General features: G+C 58.1%; 2 protein-coding genes across 2 annotated transcripts; both read left to right on the top strand.

Moving 5' to 3' along the window:
* The first annotated feature begins 624 nt into the window (after positions 1–624).
* Rab40 (RAS oncogene family member Rab40) lies at positions 625–9,735 on the top strand. Its single transcript, XM_037218026.1, has 7 exons — positions 625–916; positions 2,527–2,778; positions 4,544–4,737; positions 5,226–5,448; positions 6,473–6,672; positions 8,681–8,879; positions 9,299–9,735. The coding sequence occupies exons 1-7, from the start codon at positions 907–909 to the stop codon at positions 9,556–9,558; spliced, it is 1,338 nt and encodes a 445-aa protein (XP_037073921.1). The 5' UTR covers positions 625–906; the 3' UTR covers positions 9,559–9,735.
* Positions 9,736–11,148: 1,413 nt separating this feature from the next.
* On the top strand, positions 11,149–20,506 carry LOC119095845 (uncharacterized). The gene is made up of 9 exons (XM_037218696.1): positions 11,149–11,222; positions 11,737–11,822; positions 12,926–13,009; positions 13,880–14,037; positions 14,566–14,720; positions 16,693–16,788; positions 17,591–17,824; positions 18,305–18,480; positions 19,272–20,506. Exons 2-9 carry the CDS (start codon positions 11,739–11,741, stop codon positions 19,437–19,439), a joined length of 1,155 nt encoding a protein of 384 aa, XP_037074591.1. The 5' UTR covers positions 11,149–11,222; positions 11,737–11,738; the 3' UTR covers positions 19,440–20,506.
* Positions 20,507–21,004: the final 498 nt, after the last annotated feature.

The following is a 21,004-nucleotide window of genomic DNA, read 5'->3' as shown; positions in this document are numbered from 1 at the left end:
GTTATTGATCCCACCATCAACTTACCTTATTCTCAAAACACCTCGCTGGAAAGGTTCACGTATGATAAAGGTATATGGACCTGCTGTTCCAAGCATATGCATCTCCATAACAGTCAATCCGTTTCTGGACTACGAGCCCTGCTGCACGTGCAAGGGAGCGGACGGTCGCACGGTCCTCAGATTGGCGTGTTGCGGCCTTACAGTGTCGGCGGCGGAAGTGAGTGAAATGAGGACAGACTGATTAGAAAGAAGACGCCAAGGCGTGCGTCAATAAACGTGATGCAATCACAGCTGAGTCGCGCTCTGCCTCTCGAAGGTTATCACGGCCTCAAAGATACTGACGGTTCTGTCCCGAACGTTCGTCACTGACAACAGGCAGAATTTCGCAGCCGTGGAAGGAACAGCAAATATTACACAGACCACATTACGTACTGTGTGCACGGCAGTTACTTTATTCTCACGTGTTTAAGCACCTAAGTGCGTTTCGTGTGCATATTTAGCAAGTGACTAAGAGTGGCGCGAGGGGGTCGCTATCGCGCTTTCCGAAAATTACCCGTTAGAATAGAGAATCAGGGGAATATGTGGCCATATTTAGACAAACTATGGACCGTAAACGCCGCATCGTACGAAGACCCCATAGTCCGCTGCGCTCTCGCGTGATTCGTTTTCTCCTCTGTTAGCTAGGGCGTTGGGCCCCATTTCTTTTGCTTCGAATTATTTGTGCTTGCATTGCCTGTTGAACGTATTAGATCGCTTTTTTATTTCTTGGAGATCGTCGTCGAATCGTGAACAGTGTGGGAGGGTCGGTAATTATCGTGGACAAAGGCGGGTCCATTCTGTGTGGACCCTGGCTTCAGCAACATATGAGAGGAAGTTTGTCGCGCCCTGGCGACGGGTCATGACCTGATGTCGTTATGTAAGTATCTGACATGTGACTGCCATTCTTCAGCATCAGTGAAACATCTCTTAAAACAGTTAACCATGCTGGACCCTTTTGTAGGTCAAAACATTCTAAAGTACTTGGGACAGGTGTTGATTGTTTACAGTTCCAGTGTCATACCACATTGAAAAAGAATGTAGAGAATATATTTGGACTTGCCTAATCCATTTTTATTTGAACATGCATGCCATATTCTGAACAAAATGATATGATGAGGGCATCTGATATTATGCCTTGATATTGGTCATGCCTAGCAGTTAGCACAGATGGAACTTGGCTAGATAAGAACTGTGTGAGGTTTTTCTTCCCATGTTTATGTGTAGCCACCACCCTGTGTTGCTGTGACATAGTCTTCTCACATTATTGTGGAACTGCAAGGATTGTGTAATGTATATGCAAATTGCAGAACTACTCATTGTTTGTCTGCCATAATGTATGTCATAGTAAGTGTCCTTTTAAACAATGCATAACATCATTTTCAATGGCTTGTAGATATCCCTTATTATAACCTTTCACTACTGCTGTGAGCAATATCATCTACCTATAAGTCATCCACATAACCCAGGTCAAAATATGCCAGACAGATTATTATGTGAATGTGAGTGGGATAATAATGTATTTATTGTTTTGTCATGTTTTAAACTTAAACAGGGTATTTTCCTTATATCTTTACTTTGTTCTGAAGGTTGCAGTGACATGCCAACTGATAACAAATTGATCCATGCCATTGATCCATGATATTGTCTTTCATTTGAACAGTATGCCTATATTGAGATGACAAAGTAGCAGTCAACATGCTTCCAAGTTAAAAGCATTTATTGACTGACATTTGATTCAGTAATGTAAGAAGCAGTGCTATTTTGTGTAGCATAACAACTTTTCAAAAAGTTGAGTTTTCCCAGACTTACTTGTAGTTGATACCATACTTTTAAAATGATATATCTGTTGGGCCTGTCAGGGCAAGAGCACTGGGGTCTTTTTGTGCTCATCATAGCTTTACTGTGGGTATTTGCTCTTTTTGTTATTATGCACATCTACCTGAATTGTGTTATGACCTAAAACACTGATGCCTGCTGTGTAGGTTATCTGAGTCCCAAGCAACAATTTGATTTGTGTAAAAGGCTTTTACTTTGTTACTGCTGATACTGTATTTGGCTAGCATTGCTGCTGTTAAGTTGGCTGAACAATCTCTTTAAGCAACCTTCAAATATACCAGCCCATTATGAATGTGGTTGAGAACATGGATGAATAAGAATTGTAAGTAAACTACAAAGCCACAAAATATGGTTTTATTTTTCCACTGTAGTGGTACCCATGGGCAGTGGAATGCTGGATGCACTTGTGCCACTTCTACCAGCAACTCTCAGTTTTGATACACTAACTTGTTGTATTGGTCTTATCCTGGTCCCTGGCTTTCAAAAGCATATGAACTGTGGACCCAAACTACAGGTACTTCAGGCTCTGCCACTAAACCAATCAGTCATGCAACATGATCAACATGACCTCTGCCTTCAGATCCCTGTCCACTGCTGACCCCTAGCCTCACAGTATACCACTGCTACTGACCTGCCCGGGGCGTCCTGCAGCCCTCGCGCCCTGCTCTGAGGGCCGCCGCCGTCAGCACCACCGCCAGCGCCGCCGCCGCCGCCGCCGCCCCGGATGCGTCGGCCGCGGCCGCCGTCTAGCCATGGCGTCCTCCAGTCCCAGCCAGGAGCGGCCGTACGACTACCTGCTCAAGATCCTGCTGGTGGGCGACAGCGACGTGGGCAAGGGCGAGATCCTGAGCCGGCTGGACGCCGAGCCGACCGACTCGCCCTTCAGCTCGCTCACCGGACCCGGTGAGAGGCGGAGGCAGACACAGGAGCAGGGTGGGAGGCTGGTGATGGGGACCCGGTGAGAGGCGGGCACCGGTGCAAGGAGGGAGGACTGGTGATGGGAACCTGGTGGGAGGCGGACGTCGGTGCATAGAAGGGGGCTGGTGAGAGACGGACACGGGAGCAGGAAGGACTGGTGATGGGGACCTGGTGAGAGGTGAACACTGGTGCAGGGAGGGGGGCTGGTAAGAGGTGAACACTGGTGCATGGAGGGAGGACCTGGTGGGAGGCACACTGGTGCAGAGAGGGGGGGGGGGCTGGTGACAGGGACCCAGTGAGAGACGGACGCTGGAACAGAGAGGGGGGGGGGGATCTGGTGACGGGGATCCGGTGAGAGGCGGACACCGGAGCATGGAGGGGGTTACTGGTGACGGTGATCCGGTGAAAGGCGGACATGGGGTGGGGAGGGAGGGCTGGTGACAGGGGCCGGTGAGAGGCGGACACTGCTGGTGCAGGGAGGATGGACTGGTGAGGGGCGGTCACTGGTGCAGGGAGATGGAGGGGTAGACGGACGGGGGCGGAGAGCGGTCAGGAACAGTGTGGTGTTGAGGGAGGGTGATGAGCTGTGTATAGGGCTGTGCAGCTGTGTGGAGTGATGCTGGAATGGGCATGCAGGATGTGAAACGCGCAGTTGCTTGCGCTCGTGACATACATCTCCCTCATTTTTTGCACTTACAATTGGGAAACCTTACTCTGCACACCAGCAGCGGGTTTGATGAAATACTTAAACCCTCATCCAAATTTGCAGTATACAATTAGGGACATTGCAACAAAGGTGTAGTGTTACAATGACTCCTCATCAGGGCATGCTGTGGGTGCTGATAATGAATTTTATTCTATGTATGCATTGTGGGTTTGAAAATGGTTGGGTATTTGTTTTAATAATTTAAGAATTGGTTGGATATTTTTAGCATTATAATTAGCTTTTATTTATTGTTTTGGTATTATTTAACATGAATTGTCCTTTAACTGTCAAGGTGGCATGCGTTACCACATCCCCAACTGCGAGTGTGCCGCGGGCCGTGCGGTGAAGTGTGTCCTGCCGCCTCCGTGTGGGGCTATAAGGCAGACCGTGCGTGATGTCCGCCCCCCCCCCCCCCCCCCCGAAGCCAGCAGACGGGACTCTGCACCACACAGCCCCCCTCCTTCCTCCGCCTGGCTGTGGTGATGTGCTCTAGAACATCGAGAGGCCTTGTAAAGTGCTTAAGGCATGGGGTGCAACGACCCGAGCGGTTATCGCCTTTGGCCTTGACGTGAGCGGTCTGGGCTGGAATCTCGTTGGCGCTAAGATCCTCGAGCACCAGTGGGGTTTCTGCAGTCGCTGGCGCTGCGTTAACGGGCGCGCGACGATACACGTCGCGTTCCTTCAAATAGTGCTCGAGACCGCATGAACGTGACCCGCCTGTTGGGCTGTTGCTGGCGGCACTAACCTGTGGCTGGACAACAGATAACCGCTGGGTGCCGGCCGATGTGCGGCGGCCGGACGTGGTGTTCAGCTGGGAGAACCACCTGGCCTCGTGTCTTGTTTCTTGTTTTTTTTTCTCGTATTTTGGTATTCCCCGGGAAGTGGATAGTCGGTGTTGATTCCTGTCAGCGATTATGCAACGGTGCGGCGCCCAATGTCGTTTCGGCGCTCGTTGCAAGGCCGCCTGTCCGCGTGGCGCTCGCGGACGGCCGCGCCGCCCGGTCCGTCCAGCCGCGTGTGTCGAGCCGCCCACCCTGCCGGCAGACTGTAAGACCACCATGATCCTGCTGGACGGAAAGCGGGTGAAGCTGCAGCTGTGGGACACGTCGGGCCAGGGTCGCTTCAGCACCATCCTGCGCTCCTACTCGCGCGGCACGCAGGGCGTCCTGCTCGTTTACGACATCACCAACAAGTGGAGCTTCGACAGCATGGACCGCTGGCTCAAGGAGGTCGACGAGGTGAGCGGGCAGGGCAGGAGAGTGCTGTGGGAGCGCCCGATGCGTCCGCTTTGGGGCCGGGCTCAGCGCCGCGCGGACAGCCGGTCCAGGATCTGCCGCCCTGTTCAGTGGTTATGTTTAACCTTTCGGCGGGGTTAACACACCACTCGTGACTCAGCCGTGATTCAGCCGCTGCTCTGTCGACATGGTCGATATGAGCGTCGGTGTCGGCGTCATTTTGCACCCCTCGTCCGTGTCGATGGTACCCGCTCGCCTGCGTGTCGTCACCGGCCGTGGTTATGTTTAACCTTTCGGCGGGGTTAACACACCACTCGTGACTCAGCCGCTGCTCTGTCGACATGGTCGATACGAGCGTCGGTGTCGGCGTCGTTTTGCGCGCCTCGTCCGTGTCGATGGTACCCGTTCGTCTGCGTGCCGTCACCGGCCGGCGGCTCTGTCGCGGTGGTGCGCGTGCTCAGGAGCCTGAGCGTGCGCCGACTGTCCGCCAGCACGCCCCCGGCATCCCCAAGATCCTGGTGGGCAACCGCTGTCACCTGGCCTACAAGCGGCGCGTCTCCCTCTCCGAGGCCGAGGCGTACGCCGCCGACAACCGCATGGCCTTCTTCGAGATGTCGCCCCTCTGCGACTTCAATATCCTGGAGAGCTTCACCGAACTCAGCCGGCTGGCGCTCTACCGCAACGGCATGGAGCGGCTATGGCGAGCAAATAAAGGTAAGACATTTAGCGGCTGTGGTGAGTCAATAAAGATAAGGCATGGAGCGGCTATGGCGAGCCAATCAAGGCAAAGCTTGGAGTGGCTGTGGTGATCTGGTAGATGCGCGACCTCAAGTGACTGTGGTCGGCACAGCAAACTAAGCCAGTGTGAGCCACAGAGAGGGGTTGATTGATGATGCGCTCGGCGGCGGTGGTAAGAGGCAGCTACGTTGTGCTACGGCTGGCGCTGAGATGCGAGGTATTAAGTGTCGGTGCCTGCCAGCCTCCCCTCCCTGTGCCTGTGCCTGTGCCTGTGCCTGTGCCTGTGCCTGTGCCTGTGCCTGTCCATGTGCCTGTTCTTGTGCCTATCCCTGTCCCTGTCCCTGCCCTGCCCCTGCCCCTGCCCTGCCCCTGTCCCTGTCCTTGTGCCTGTCCCTGTCTTTGTCCCTGTCCCTGTCCCCGTCCCCTGCCGCTGACATGTGCGAGCAGTACTCAGCCTGCTCTCCCTTACCGTGAGTGCTGCTCAGTGTGCTCTCTTCCCCCAAAAGTACGTAGTCCCCCATTGGGATACCAGAGCCCCCAGCCTTCTCCCCCTCTGTGCTAGCAATACTCAGGCTGTTCCGGCCTGTGTCAGCAGTGTTCAGTCCCATCCCTTGTTTCCTTGCCTGGCGCTCAGCCTGACCCCCCTGGCCTGTGCCTGTAGTGCTCAGTCTGACCCCTCTGCTCTGCGCTGGCAGTGCTCAGTCCGCAGAAGCTGTGCAAGCAGTGCTCAATCTGACCCCTCTTCTCCGCAATAGGCAGTGCTCAGTCTGACCTCCCTGGCCTCTGCCAACAGAACTCAGCATCTGGCCCCCTGGCCTGTGCTGGCAGTGCTCAGTCTGACCCGTCCTAGCCTTTGCCTGCAGCACTCAGCATATGACCCCCTGGTCTCTACCAGCAGTACTCAGTGTCTGACCCCTGCCCTGTGTCAGCACTGCGCAGTCTGACTCCCTGGCCTCCACCAGCAGTACTCAGCATCTGACCCTCTGCTCTGCGCCGGCAGTGCTCAGTCTGCAGGAGCTGTGCTGCCGGGCGATCGTGGCCCGGACCACCGTGTACGGCATCGATCAGCTGCCGCTGCCGGGCGCGCTGCGCGGCTACCTCAAGTCGTACGCCGAGTGTGGCTACCGCACGCTGCGGCCGCAGCGCGCCGGCTCACAGCGCGCCAAGCACCGGCGGCGCATCATCACGCCGCAGACGTACCGGCCGCCGCGCTCGGGGCTGGCGCTGCTCACCGGCGGCCGCAGCTGCGTGCTCATGTGACCGGGCCGGGCGCGCGCGGGGCTCGCTTCTGGCGCGGGCGGCACGCGTGGCGCGGCGGTCGGCGCCGCGCCCTCCAGACCTCAGTACAAACGGAGGGGCGCGCCAGCGTCCCCGCGCCTTCACCGCAGTGCTGCCGGCATGGCCGGGCCGGCGCCGTCTAGCGGCCGCCGCGGCCGCCGCGACTGCGGCCGTCACCGGTAGATGGTGCGCGTGTTTGTCTTCCCAGTTGCGAGTCCCAGTGTTCATTGAACGAGCCGTCTGCCCGCGAGCTGAGGCTCTACAGTCATCCTGTACATAGGCCATTTGACACGTTGTAATGTTTTCATACGGAGTGTGTGTGGGGGCAGGAGGACGCCGCCATCGGGCTGATACGCCGCCGCTGGGGCCGCGTGAGGACCGGCCGCTCCTGACCGACCCCAGCCGGCCGGCTCGGCGCGTGTCCGGGGTCGTCTTCTGTTGCCGGCCTGGCCCGGTGTGCGCCGGTCGTGTCTGTCTGTCTGTCTCGCTGTCTGTCGGTCTGTCCGTTCGTCTCTGCCTGCCGGCTCGGGCGCGGGCCCCGTGCTGCGGGCCCGTTCCAGGCTGACGGCTCGCACGGCCCCAGCCCGGGTCGGGTCTCTCCTGTCCGTTTGTCTCGCCGTCTGCCGCTCTCCAGCCTATCAGTTGACTGTTGTTCGTTCGCGTGCGTCTTGCCGGACTGTCCTCTGCTGCTACTGCGACTTCTCAGCCGGTGACGGCGAGCTCTGATCGTGAGTTAGGACCCTGATTGGTGCTTTTGTGCCGCACACTGCTGACTTGCAATTCGGCTAATATTTCTCCGCTTGCTGAAGGGTTTTGTTATTTACATATATGTTCGGGCAACTAGCATTTAAGACAATGCGACTGTGTGGACCTGGAGGATCGCGAGATGGAATCTCACGTTCGCGTTGGAGAGATAATACAAAACACTGATCAATACAAATGTACAAAATACGTTATATGTGTATGACCGTGCAGTACGCGGTTACTGGATTTACAGCAGTACGGTATATGAACGAGGGCAACGGATCATCTTGTCGCGTTACGACACAGCTCGTTTCGGAGTACAATGTTCGGGTTATATGAGTACAGTTGTAGGCGCGGCGCGTCTTCAGTCGTTCTTTTCTACTTCCTGCCAAAAAAAGATCGCAATCAGGATTTCTAAACATTTAGCAGTCACTTAGCTGACTGCCACAGTGCAGTGAGGTAGTTCACAAAGCAGGACGGTGTTTTTCTTGGGAGTCTACTTGTGGGATACGCAGCCGAGCATACTCGGCGGAGGTGCGGCGGCTGGTCAGTAGAAAGTAGGCTAATCCGGGGAATAATCCCCACGAGGACGGCCTGGAAAACAAAGGGCGAGTGAGACGTACCTTACAGCGGAGCTTTAGTGCGTCTTTATCATCGAGTAGAAATGGTCGGGACGATGCAGCCTTGCGCGGCCATCTTAGTAATGGTGAGTGCCTGGCGCATGTTTGCATGCCACCTGTATGCATCATTTAAATGTAAGCACTCGTGTATCCCTGTTTTGACTGAATCACGCTTTGAAAGCAGTGGGGTGCTGGTGCCTCATTGCATTACCCTGCTATGATTTGCTTGCGTATTAAGTTCCGTGATTGGAGAGTTCTCAAATATTGCCACCTTTACCACCATGCCGGCTACAAAGTGGAAGTCGTGCTATGCGGTCCGTCTTTGTCAAGTATATGGCGATCCTGTTTTGCGTTCGAATTATGTTACCACTGATTTTGTTACATATATTGCGAAGTGACAGCATTTTTGAGTGAAAGCACGTACAGCGTACGCGCTGTTCGGTCTGCCGCCTTCGCCAGTGCTGCCACAGCAACCATGACCGGCCGCCCCGCCGCTGGCGCCGCTACCGCGCGGTAGCGTCGTGTCACACCGCCGACCCCCCCCCCCCCCCTCCCGTGTGCTCCAGCTGGCGGCAGTGAGTTCGTTCGGCGCCCAGCAGCCCCTGCCGCCGCCGCTGGCCGCCGGCGACACGGCCCAGGGCTGCAGGAACGGCTCGCAGCTGTTCGAATACCTGTATGGTTGGCGGTACGCGGCCGACACCGAGGCCGGAGAGCCGTGGGTGCTGCTGGCCGAGCTGCTGGCTGACCGAGACGTCACGCAAGCGGGTAAGGACGAGTACGCAGAACGGCCAGACTGGCTCGGCGAGTCGCATGGTGCTAACCGCCTTCAACGGCGTCGTTATAATTGTGCTAATGCCGTTCATATGTCATCGGTGGTTAATGTCATCGTGTTTTTTTCAATGATACGGGCGCGTACTGACAGGAGGCTATGTTTTTGTTGGTAGAGTTAACGCGTTTTCAAACAGGCAGCGCAGAAAAAGAAAAAAATAGTCAGAACGGGACGATGCCGTTTGCTTAAACAGTAGCAACGTCGACATCAATATTTCAAAGCCTAGCAGCGAATGCAAAACGACAGTGAGCTAGCACAAGCATTACGAGTCCACCGATGGTCTCTCGTCCTCTCTCGTGTCTCACGTCTCTCGATGTGATCGGGCTGGTGTTGACCAGCGACTGGTCGTCCATAGTGGAAGGCGTGGGGCCGGGCGGCGGGCGCCGGCGGCGGAGGCGAGCCCCTCCCCGAGCTCGAAAGGCCGGCACTCGGGCCCATACCAGACCCGGCAGACCGCAGGACGGCGGCCAGCAAGACGAGATGGAGATGCGTCAGTCAGTCGCCTTTCTGGGCGACATCGCGTTTACCTTGCCCCTAATCACCTTCGACGTGCCGTTCACGGGCGTGGAGATACCAATGCTTGACTATGATTCTCGTGACTATTTCACTGTGTGATCCGCCGGTACGCTGATGCTGGTGCTGTCGTGTGCTGGCCGCGATATTAGCAATGATTTTGGTGCGGGCGACCGGGCGTGTGAAAGGCGCGCTGTTGGCACCTAATGGTGGAATTTTGGATCGAGCTTCCGCGTTTGAGGCCAAAGCAAGCGCGCGTCAGCTTCCGAGGACCAGGGTCTGGTGTCTGTGTATGTGCAGTTGTGTGTCTCTGATGTCAGCTGCTGTCATAAAAATGCACTGGAGTGAAACATATATTCCCTGGATGCGATATTTCCGACAGTTGTTTGGCGTCGTGTTTTGCAGTCGCAGAAGCCAATGTGCCACGACAAGGGGACGGTGGCGACAGGGGCGGATCTAGCCTGGAGTTGTTTTTTTTTGGGGGGGGGGGCAACCGTTTGTCGCCAGCTGGATGGTGTGGGATCCGAGGTCCAGCGCATGGTGCCTCTCGCGAGTACCTAGTAGGGACACCATTCAAAACCAAAAAAAGCACCGAAATGCTTTTGAATCTTAAACAGAAGTTAAAACAAAACAGTTAAACTTGAAACAGACGGTAAGAAGACGACACTTTTATGAAGTTCCGGGAGTGCTTGGGGGGGGGGGGCGAAACATACTCTCAGAGGTTTTGGGGGGGGCATGGCCCTGTGCCCCCCCCCCCCCCCAGGATCCGCCTATGGGTGGCGAATTGATAATCTATCGTGTGGCGTGAATGGGGCTCGGGATCACACCGTATTTCCACTACTTCAAAGCTATAGACAGGTCCTTAGATCGGTAGCTTGCCAGCAGGCACGAAAACGCCCGGAAAATCCCGCGGACTCCCGGGCATCAGGCACAGTGCACGTCATCGCCCTGGCTTCCACGTCACCATTGCGTCATCTCTGACAGCTGGCATAGGTTGGATGCATGCGGAGACACGCCGCCCAACAGAAGCGCATTCCAGGGGCGGATCCAAAACGCTCCAAAAGGTGTTCGGTTTGAAAAATGCATCGGATTTCACTTATAGTGGCACTATGATTGCTGTAGGATGAAATTCTGTAGTAATAGTCAATTATATTTTGAGAAAGTCCAGAAGTGTCATTGTTCTTGCCTTTGTTAATCTGGGTGAGGGGTGCACGCACTCCGGATGAGCTCCCCATAGATGCACCCTCTCTAAGTGACGTCATGGGCTCGATCTGTCCCTTAGGGCCCAGGTGACAGGTTCGCGGGGAAGAAAACTGCGGAGCCCCGCCAAAGTTTCATTGTTGTTCTAGCATCACTCGCCTCCCCGATAATCTTCAAGTGACGCAGAATCGTAGCAGGATATTTCCAAGTGAATCGCACTACATGCGCATAAGAAGGATGGTAAACCGTACTTATCGTAAGCGAATGGATGACGTCTCGATGAATTGATAGTACGTCACACTTTGCATTAAGACCTCCAATTGGTTGTGATGAAACAATTACACCAGCAGAAGGACCGAGGCGGTTCACTATTGGTGGATACCGATGACGTCACAGACATGCGCAGTGCTGTACTGTCGGTCAATAAGGCTGAGAATCGCCTTTCTGAGGGCGCGTCGTGGGCCGCGCTGAGCTGATCACTGATGGGAACTTGGAGGTCGCGGAAGCCGGCCGGGTGGTGCGCTGGGCATTGTTCTGCAAAACTCGCGGATCGGTGGGGCTTGAAGGTGAGTTTTTGGACCCGTAAGCGGTGAGTTAATCACACCTTGCAATGGCTGCAATTACCGTGGTATGTTGGGACGCGCTCCAGCGTGCGGTCGCCGCCGCCCTCGTTTCGCAGTGCAGAACGCTCAGATTGCTGGGGAAAATGCGCGGCGCACCAACAGCTTGTGATTGCCTCGTAGATTATCAAACATGTGTCCTTTTTGCCCGTCGTTCATGTGGGCGTTGAAGTATCAGGCACGTACGTATCGAATGGTTGGTGAAACGGCCGAGTGTCAAGTTAGATTGCCAGTGATGTCGAGAGCTGTAATCCCCATGCGGGGCTGCTGTGTTGTCGGTACTGAGACGCCGGGCTGGTATGCGCTACGGGATCACATACTGCCACGTAGCGGTGCGTGGGGGTGCCACACCCCTGTGGCCTATCCCACGCCACCCGGGCCCGCCCCCAGCTGGCGGCCCGGCGGCGGCGGCCAAGCCCGGCCCGGCTCGCGCTCACGCTGCCGTCTGCCCCTCCGCCAGATATGGGGAACACACTGTTGCCGTACTACCAGAGCCGGGAGCCAGTCGGGCCGCGGCCAGAGACCGTCGGCCTGCTCGACCTGCCGGTACGTGACGAGCAGCGACGATCAATGGCCGCGCCAGGGGCGCCGCCAGAGTGCCACCGCCGGGGGCGTCGCCCCGCGCCGCGCCGCCGGCCGTCCCGACGCCGCGGCGGCGCGGTGCAGGCCGTCTGCCGCCGCCCCGCCGTGGCTGGGCGGCCCCGACGCCAGCCGACGCTGGGTGCGCCCCTGCGCTCCGTGTTGACGCTGCAGCCTCGGTGACGCCCGGGCTAGCGGAACTGCGAATCGTGTCTTGTCGCCGTGACGTCACGGCTCGGGTCAGGGGTAGCGATGGGTCAGGGGCCAGCTGGCGGTCCGGCCTGCGCCCGTACCGGCGCTCGTGGGCCTGAACGCAGTGGCGGATCCATAGGGTCCATAGATCCGTAGATACCGTGGGCCTTCTATGTCCCCCACCCCCGGGACCGAAGTGGCACCAAAATCCTTTTTTGGGTCCACATAGCCAATATTTTTATGACTCATAAAAGTTCAGGGGCACCACAAACCGCCCGAAATTTTCAAGATCATCAAAAAGGAAAGCAAATCCGCCTCTAGGAATTAAGTGGACTAGATTCGGTGAATTGTTCCAGCGGAATATTTCATCGATTAAAAATGAGAATCTAAAAGTGAAACGGCCAAATTCCGGGGACTTCCTTGTGTGTGTGTGTGGGGGGGGGGGGGGGGTGGCAGGGGAACCGAGTTGCAGTTAGGTCATAATGAAGCCTGCTCCCCTCGACGAAATCCTGGGTCCGCCCTTGGCTGGACGTCGTGCGGTGGTGACCAGTGTGTGATGACAACAATGACTGGATCCGTGATGTTCCTATATCATGGTACACTCTAACGTGAACCATACAGCAGTGGGTCACTAGGATTGGACGTCTGGGAGGCCACACCGACGGCCTAGGCAAGCGGGCAAATGCCTCCTCTGGGCACCAAGCCGACACGATCCTCCCATGTGGTCCCGATCAGCCGAGCGGGCGCGGAGAATACCCGGCTGTTCCGACTGCGGCCCGGCGGCGGCCGGCGGCTGCCCCCTGCTGCGACCCCATGCCACCCCTGCCCCGGGTCAGCCGTCTCCGGTCAGGAGTGTCCAGCTACCGCCTGCTTTTCAGCTGCTGGTGATGGAGAAGATCTCTGAGTACCTGTCGGCAGAGGACGTCTGGCAGCTGGGAGCCACGTGTCGCCAGCTGAGGGAGGTGAGCTTGGGCCGCCACATCGACGAGGGCATCAGCGTGCACGTGTCCGCCGTTTATCATCTTATCCGCTTCATCCTGCATCCTCGTGATGCCCCACTTGTCCTGGGCAGGCTGCATGCGTCAGCCACGAGTAGCCAAAGTGCCCCTTGGTGGGGGTCCCCGTCCGAGCGCCGAGCACACACCCCGCAGAGGGGTCCCTGCGCGGGCAAAGTCTCGGCGGTTGAACCCCCAGGTGCGTGTAGTCCTGTCCCACCTCCATCCACTCACCTTCACCCCATAGTCCGTCTGAGCTGGTGACGTAATTTCCGCGTTGATGGTGCATTTCGGAGCATTGGTATCATGCGTAGCTCTCATTAGCCGGATATTTCCGGTCACCCTCCCAGTCTGACCGTTTATCAGTTGTTGCACGTTTCTCTGGTATTACGAGGCTGTAAGCCAGAGATCATTGCTTGGAAATGTAAGCAGCATTGGTGGTGAAGTTTGCCGGCCTGTCCGCGTCCCGTTCACCAGATGAGCCTGTTCCGCGCCCCGCCCGCTGTCCTGTCTGGGGTGGCCGGCCGCCTCCCCGGCGTCCGTCCGCGCGCGGTCCTGGTCCGGCCAGCGGTGCTCCTGACACTGTCGCTGGCTGCGCTCCTGACACTGTCGCTGGCGGCGCTCCTGACACTGTCGCCAGCGGCGCCCCTGACACCGTAACCGACGACGCTCCTGGCACTGTCGCCGGCGGCGCTCCTGACACTGTAACCAATGACGCTCCTGACACTGTCGCCGGCGGCGCTCTGACATTGTGGCCGACGACGCTCCTGACACTGTAACCGACGACGCTCCTGACACTGTGGCCGACGGCGCTCCTGACACTGTGGCCGACGGCAGCTCTGCACAGACGACAAGCTGTGGCGGGACCGGATCCTGCGCGAGGCGCGCACGCTCGTGCTGGACGAGCTGAGCGCCGAGCAGGTGCGCCACCTGCACCAGCGGCACGCCGTCGCCATGACCGTCCGACACCCGCGCCTCCGGCAGCCGCACCTACAGTGAGCACGCGCCTGCGGCGCCCGCCGCGCCGTCGCTGGCCGGGTCAGCGCTGGACCTGGCCGGCTGCCGCCGCCGGGCGGGGCACCAGATCTCGGGACCAGGTGGTCAAAACGTGCCGATTGATGATGGCCAGACGACCAAACAGCGCGGAGTCGGGACCACGCAGAGTGGTGTCCGGTAGGCTTGTGTGGTCGCTGATCTGATGGCAGGCTGTGGATATGTGCAGTCCACGCGTCTGTTCGCTCCTTATCGCGGCATGACGTCCTTCGTCGACACGTGAGAAGTCCGTAGTCCTCGACTGTTGAAACGTCAGCTGGCTTTCATTGTTTGATATTTCTTTTGCGCATTAACACAGCGCCGACTGTTTCCCGCAGGCTGCGAGTTGGTGATTGTTTGGAAACGATCGGCATTATTGTATTCACATTATAATTCATCCGTATCTTAAACTGGCCGGCGCTGCGTGTGTGTGGTGGTGTTGTATCGGGGTGATGGGACCTCTGACGCTGAGCACGGCCTCCGCCCCGCAGCTGGGCGGCGGTGCGGCCGCGCAAGAGACGCGAGACTCTGAGTCGTGGGGCGCTGCTTGACTCGTGGGCGCTCATCACGGACCTGCTCACCGGGCGGAGCGCAGCCGGGCCGCCGCCGCGCGGCCTCGCGCCCCGGCTGCTCATGTACGGCTCAGGTGAGCGTGGCGCGGCGTGACGAGGCATAGGTCAGCTGAGCCGAGACTCGGTCCGGTCCGAGCTCTGGCTCACCTCCCGCCTCGGTCCGACCCGAGCTCTGGCTTTACTCCCGCCTCGGTCCGGCCCGAGCTCTGGCTCTCCCCCGGGCCTCGGTCCGGCCCGAGCTCTGGCTCTCCTCCGGTCTCGGTCCGACCCGAGCTCTGGCTCACCTCCAGCTTTGGTCCGGTCCGAGCTCTGGCTCTCCTCCGGTCTCGGTCCGGTCCGAGCCCTGGCTCTACTCCGGCCTCGGTCCGACCCGAGCTCTGGCTCACCTCCGGCTTTGGTCCGGTCCGAGCTCTGGCTCTCCTCCGGTCTCGGTCCGGCCCGAGCTCTGGCTCTACTCCGGCCTCGGTCCGGTCCGAGCTCGGGCTCTCCTCCGGTCTCGGTCCGGCCCGAGCTCTGGCTCTTCTCCGGCCTCGGTCCGGTCCGAGCTCTGGCTCTACTCCGGCCTCGGTCCGGCCCGAGCTCTGGCTCTCCTCCGGCCTCGGTATTACCCGAGCTCTGGCTCTCCCCCGGTCTCAGTCCGATCCGAGCTCTGGCTCTCCTCCAGCCTTGGGTATCTGGTGTTAGCGCTATCTGATATAAGCGATTTGGGAGACCGCTATCAGTATCTGCCGCTTACGTGAGTAATCTGAAATGTATGATTGTGCGCGGGCGCTTTCTTGAAGTGGACGACTCCCTCCACCCTGCCATCGTCTGGCAGGGTGGTAACCGTATGGTAATCATATGGTTATATGGTTACCGCCGCCATCTTGAGGCACTTGACCCCCGCCGCCACCTTGAGGTACTTGACCCCGCCACCATCTTGAGGTACTTGACCCCGCCACCATCTTGAGGTACACAACTCCCGCCGCCATCTTGAGATACATGACTCCCGCCGCCATCTTGAGATACATAACTCCCTTCGCCGCATTGAGGTACATAAACCCGCGCCATCTTGAGTGCATAACTCCCTGCCGCCATCTTGAGGTACATAGCCCCTGTCGCCGTGGTACATGAGGTACATACCTCTTGAGGTACACGAGCCCGATCCCCGCCATCTTGAGGTACACGACCCCCGCCGCCATCTTGAGCTGCGTGGCGCCCGCCACCGGTCGTGAAACAGAGGGTTGCACCTGTTGTCTGTGGCTTCAGGCTGTCAGCCTTCTGTCCACTGCGTGGAGCCGGCCGAAACCTGATACGATTTGCCCACCATTGCTCGGTGCGTTGCTAGACTTCACTTGATGGTTGGAATAGCCGTGCCTTTTTCCGGCTGAAATGTCGACGGCGGTATTCGTCCGGGGGTGTAAAGCGAATACGGCACGTGGACAGTGCTGAGCGTAGGTAATTGCCTTCTGACAGCGGTTGCCTGGCGGATTGGCCTCGACGGAAGTTCTTCGGATTCTCCGATTGGTTGATTCGTGGAGCCAATCATTTGCTCCAGTCGCTTGGCGGTTTTTGTTACCGTGATAATGCGATTTCCGTGTAATCAGAGCAATCGCCTTCAAGTAACGGCGCATGATGGTCGCGCTTCTTACAGGGGCTTCTAGATTGGCCCTTTCTTACTGGGAATGAGCTTAGTCAGCCTCGTTATATAAGGATTAGAAGTGTTGCACTTCTGCGAATGCGATTTGATATCATTTATGCATCAGTATTAGCTGTTTCTTGGTGTTGAATCTTTTGACCTGAACTTCAGTACACCGATGCGTGAGTTTGCTAGACAATTCGACTGTCAAACCTCAGCTGATGCCCGAATGACTAGCACGCATTTCTCTTATTCATCGCGTTACAACCGGCGCACAGTCCCCTTCCCCTTAGGTGAAAACATTCATGTTTCTCCTTCATGCAGTGCCAGGTCATCTGCTATTGCGTTTAAATAGTCTAAGTTTAATGGGACGCTCCGTTTTCTGACGTCCGCGCTGTTCCGGCTAACCGACTCTCCGTGACGCACAGGTCTGGAGAACAAGAGCGTGCTGCGTCGCATGATGATGGAGAAGGTGGAAGGCCTGCATGTCCATTCGCTGGTCCCCAGTACGCACCGGGGCGTCGGTACGTCCTGGTCCATCACGCCCGGTGTGCAATGTAGCTGACACTGGTATTGACTGAGTAGTTGCAATGGCCCCCTACAGTGTAGACCATGCGAATCAAAGTGTTACATGTGATAGATGTTGATCTTTGTATAATGTTACTTTTGACTAGATCTTACGGACATCGCGACCGTTCTGTTTGTAAGGACCACCACCCGTGTGTAACACTATCACCCGTGTGTAACACTAGTCACTCGTAACACGATCCCTCCCAGCCGTCTAACACCACCTCTCCCAGCCGTCGAATACCACCTCTCCCAGCCGTCTAACACCACCTCTCCCAGCCGTCTAACGCCGTCTACCACCACCTCTCCCAACCGTCGAATACCACCTTCCCAGCCGTCCTAACACCACCTCTCCCAGCCGTCTAACACCAACCTCTCCCAGCCGTCTAACCACCACCCTCTCCCGCCGTCGAATACCACCTCTCCCAGCCGTCGAATACCACCTCTCCCAGCCGTCGAATACCACCTCTCCCAGCCGTCTAACACCACCTCTCCCAGCCGTCTAACACCACCTCTCCCATCCGTCGATACCACCTCTCCCACCGTCGAATACCCCCCTCACCGTCGAATACCACCTCTCCAGCCGTCGAATACCACCTCCTCCCAGCCGTCTAACACCACCTCTCCCAGCCGTCTAACACCACCTCTCCCAGCCGTCTAACACCACCTCTCCCAGCCGTCGAATACCACCTCTCCCAGCCGTGTACATCACCCCCTCCCCCCTGGCCGTGTGTAACACCACCTCCCCACTCCCGGCAGGCGCCGGCGTGCGGTTCCGCTTCTCGGACGACGCGACCTTTGACCTGGTGACCTTGTACTCGAACACGTGCGAGGTGCGCCGCCGTCGCACGCTGGGCGGCGCCGCCTCCCAGACGCGGCTGTACGCCTCGGTCGAGGACGGCGGCCGGCTGAAGATGGAGCCGTTCGTGCTGGAGCTCGTGCGCCACGCCGACGGCGTCGTCCACGTGGTGGAGGCGTCGGCGCAGAAGACTGGTGAGCTTTGGAGCGGGCCGCAGCCGCTGGCGCTGCGCGGCAGCCGAGGCGGTGACTCCCACTGACGGCGAACGCCTGATCTCAGCTCGCTGCTCGAATGAAAGTAAAGGTCATTGAAACCAGCCGGTGTGCGCACTTCGCTTGTCATTTTGGGACAACCGGCTAGGGATGCGGTGGCGTAAAAAGACTTGTAGCTCAATAACCATTACTAACCAGTTAAAATAGTTAACAACCAGCTACATGTAACCGTTAGTAAGCACTGACTGACGGTCCAAGATCACAGCTTCTCACCTTTTTAGGCTCGCTCTGCTTTTGCGGCGAGGATCGGCACCCAGGCGCGTCCAGCCAGCTGACTTTTGAACGCCATTTGCACTTGGACGGGTGTGCGGTGTCCATCAGCGCTGGGTGCCGGCCGGCCCGCAGCCAGGGGCGCCGGCCGGGCAGCCGCTCGTGCTGACCCGGTGCGACATTCCCCGGCAGACTATGGGTTTGAGTCGGCCGAGCTGGCGGCGATGCAGGAGGTGATGACGGAGGCGGCGCGGCCGCTGCCGCTGCTGACGCTGCTGCTGTGCAGCGAGCCGGCCGGCGCTGTGCCCCGACACCTCGGGTGGCAGGTGGAGCGGAGCATGGCCACGCCGCACGAGGGACCTCAGGCGGTCAGTGACGCGTCCCTCCACCTCCCCCACCGCGTCCCTCCACCTCCCTCTGTCGGACCTCAGGCGGTTAGTGATGTGCCCCTCCACCTCCCCCACTGCGTCCCTCCACCTCCCCCTGCTGGGCCTCAGGTGGTCAGTGACGCGTCCCTCCACCTCCCCCACCGCGTCTCTCCACCTCCCCCTGCTGGGCCTCAGGCGGTCAGTGACGCGTCCCTCCACCTCCCGCTGCTTGGCCTCAGGCGGTCAGTGAGGCGTCCCTCCATCTCCCGCTGCTGGGCCTCAGGCGGTCAGTGACGCGTCCCTCCGTCTCCTCCACCGCGTCCCTCCACCTCCCCCTGCCGGCCCTCAAGCGGTCAGTGACGCGTCCCTCCGTCTCCTCCACCGCGTCCCTCCACCTCCTTCTGTCGGACCGCAGGCGGTCAGTGATGCGTCCTTCCACCTCCCCCTGCCGGACCTTAGGTGGTCACTGACTCCCCCCCCCCCCCCCCTCATCTTTCCCCTTCCCCTCGGGCGGTCAGCGCGACACGTTTGTGTCATGTTTACAGGACCTCGCACACCGTCTTTTTCTTGAAATATATGGTGCTCGTGCGTGCCCGTCCTTTTGAGTCGTTTGTTTTCTTGTTCGTTTATTTTTCACTGGCGGATGGCGAGTGTCTGACAATCGGTGCTGGTCACATGTGCTTACCCGATGTGACAGCCCGTGTGTGCCTGACAGGTACTGACCACGTGCGTGTCCTCTGGAGGATGTGGCGCGTGGCTTCAGCTGGATCACGTCCGTGTGTGCCCGACAGGTACTGACCACGTGCGTGTCCACTCTGGAGGACGTGGCGCGTGGCTTCAGCTGGATCACGTCCGTGTGCCGCCATGAGCTGCGCTCCAGCCGCGCCGCCGCCGCCAGAGTCGAGCCGGCGGAGTTCGCCTTCGGCCACGGCGCCGCCGCCCCGACGCCGCCCACCTGAGACTGGCGCCGCTGCGTCGGCCGCTGTGGGGAGGAGCCCTCGCCCCACCGGAGCCGGACCGCCCGACCCCGGCAGCTAAGGCAGCTGTCGGAAGACCAGATGTAGCTTTGGCAATGGGGAATGGGAATTGTGTTGTGTTCTTATGAATTATGTTGAAGCGGCAGGGACCAGCAGTCTGGGCAGGCTCTGTGGGCTCCACGGGAGGCTGACCGGGCGCTGGGTGCTGTCTGGGAGCCCAGGCTGTCTGTCATCCCCGGTCCTTGCCGAGCATGGCCGATGTCGCCGGTTCATGATGCTCAGTTGGGTCAAGTTGACTCGGAGTAACTTAAAGTAAGTCGTGAGACGTGGGGGTCGAGTCGTAACTCGAAATGGAGTGACCATTATTGTGGGCTGAGTCATGCCGCGGAGTCTCATTGACTCAGAGTCGTGAGAAATATCGACCCCAACTTGAGACTGGCTACTGCTCGAAGTCCAATCGAGTCTCTGAGGCGACCAAGCGGAGGTCCGTGGGCAGACAGCGGCCTTGGCGACAGGCCCCGCCCCTCAGCCGCCTGGAGCAGCTTCAGGCGGGCCCGGTCTGCCGTGGTTTCCGAGGGTCCACAGGTGACGTGAAGAAGGCCCCGCTCCGAGGCCTCCGGAGGCCAGTGATGACGCCGCGGCTGGGGCCTGCCTGTGTCGCCACGCGGTGAGCATTCGCCGTTAGCGCGGCGGGGCCACATTGTGCATTTGCCTCGTGCGGAATTCTGTCTTGCTAAGTGAAAACCAAGGGAGGGTGCTTTCGGCAAGGACCCTTGCCTTTAACAAGATTTGAGGAAGCAATTTTCTAGTCATAGAAATGCTAATGTGGTTATTATAAGGCCTCTAGCGACTTGCCGCTGGTTATTGTGTTGGAGGGGATGTCTGCTGGGCTGAACGATTTTAGTTTGAGGGAGAACTTGACGGGTGGCTTTGTTCCGCGTCACAATGTCTCGCTGGGCATCGCCTGTTCGCTGTGTTCAAAAGCCGCTCGAGCGTTGTGAAATATACCATGTGCGTAGAAATGGAGCCGGTTGAAACGAGTGGGGGGGGGGGGGGGGGTCGTTCCGGCTTTGTGATTTCTCACAACACCCAAGGGCTCCATGTTATAGTGTGAAGAAAGAGTTGGGTTCAAGGCACCCCAAAGATATGTGGGAGGCTCCACCCGCCGATGGGCCGTGGCTGGCTGAAGCTGGCCACGCTCACGCGCCGTCTGGATGTCCCGGGGACAGAAATGGAGTCGGCGATGCCCTGATGTCAAAACTCACTTCGCCCACCGCTGCTCACCGTCCATTGCTGCTGTCGCGATATGTGGAGACCCAGTGAAAAGGTCCATTTCCCTTTCAGTTCGTCTGGTGTGTCTGTGTGATCTTTATCGGTCGCAGTGCGCCTGTGTGCTATACATACCGATGTGAAGGAGAAACCCATGCTCCGGTCTGTGCGCCGTACTTCTGCGGATTAGGCATAATTACAGCACGCGAGCCATGACATGATTAGTGATGAGGTCAGGTCTCGAGGATGGACCGCCATAAAGCATGTCGTTAGCTCGG

Source organism: Pollicipes pollicipes, unplaced genomic scaffold, assembly GCF_011947565.3.
Source record: "Pollicipes pollicipes isolate AB1234 unplaced genomic scaffold, Ppol_2.1 Scaffold_4219;HRSCAF=4965_pilon_pilon_pilon, whole genome shotgun sequence".
Lineage (NCBI taxonomy): Eukaryota > Metazoa > Arthropoda > Thecostraca > Pollicipedomorpha > Pollicipedidae > Pollicipes > Pollicipes pollicipes.
The sequence above is the reverse complement of the archived record's forward strand: the minus strand, read 5'-3'. Positions and strand labels throughout refer to the sequence as shown.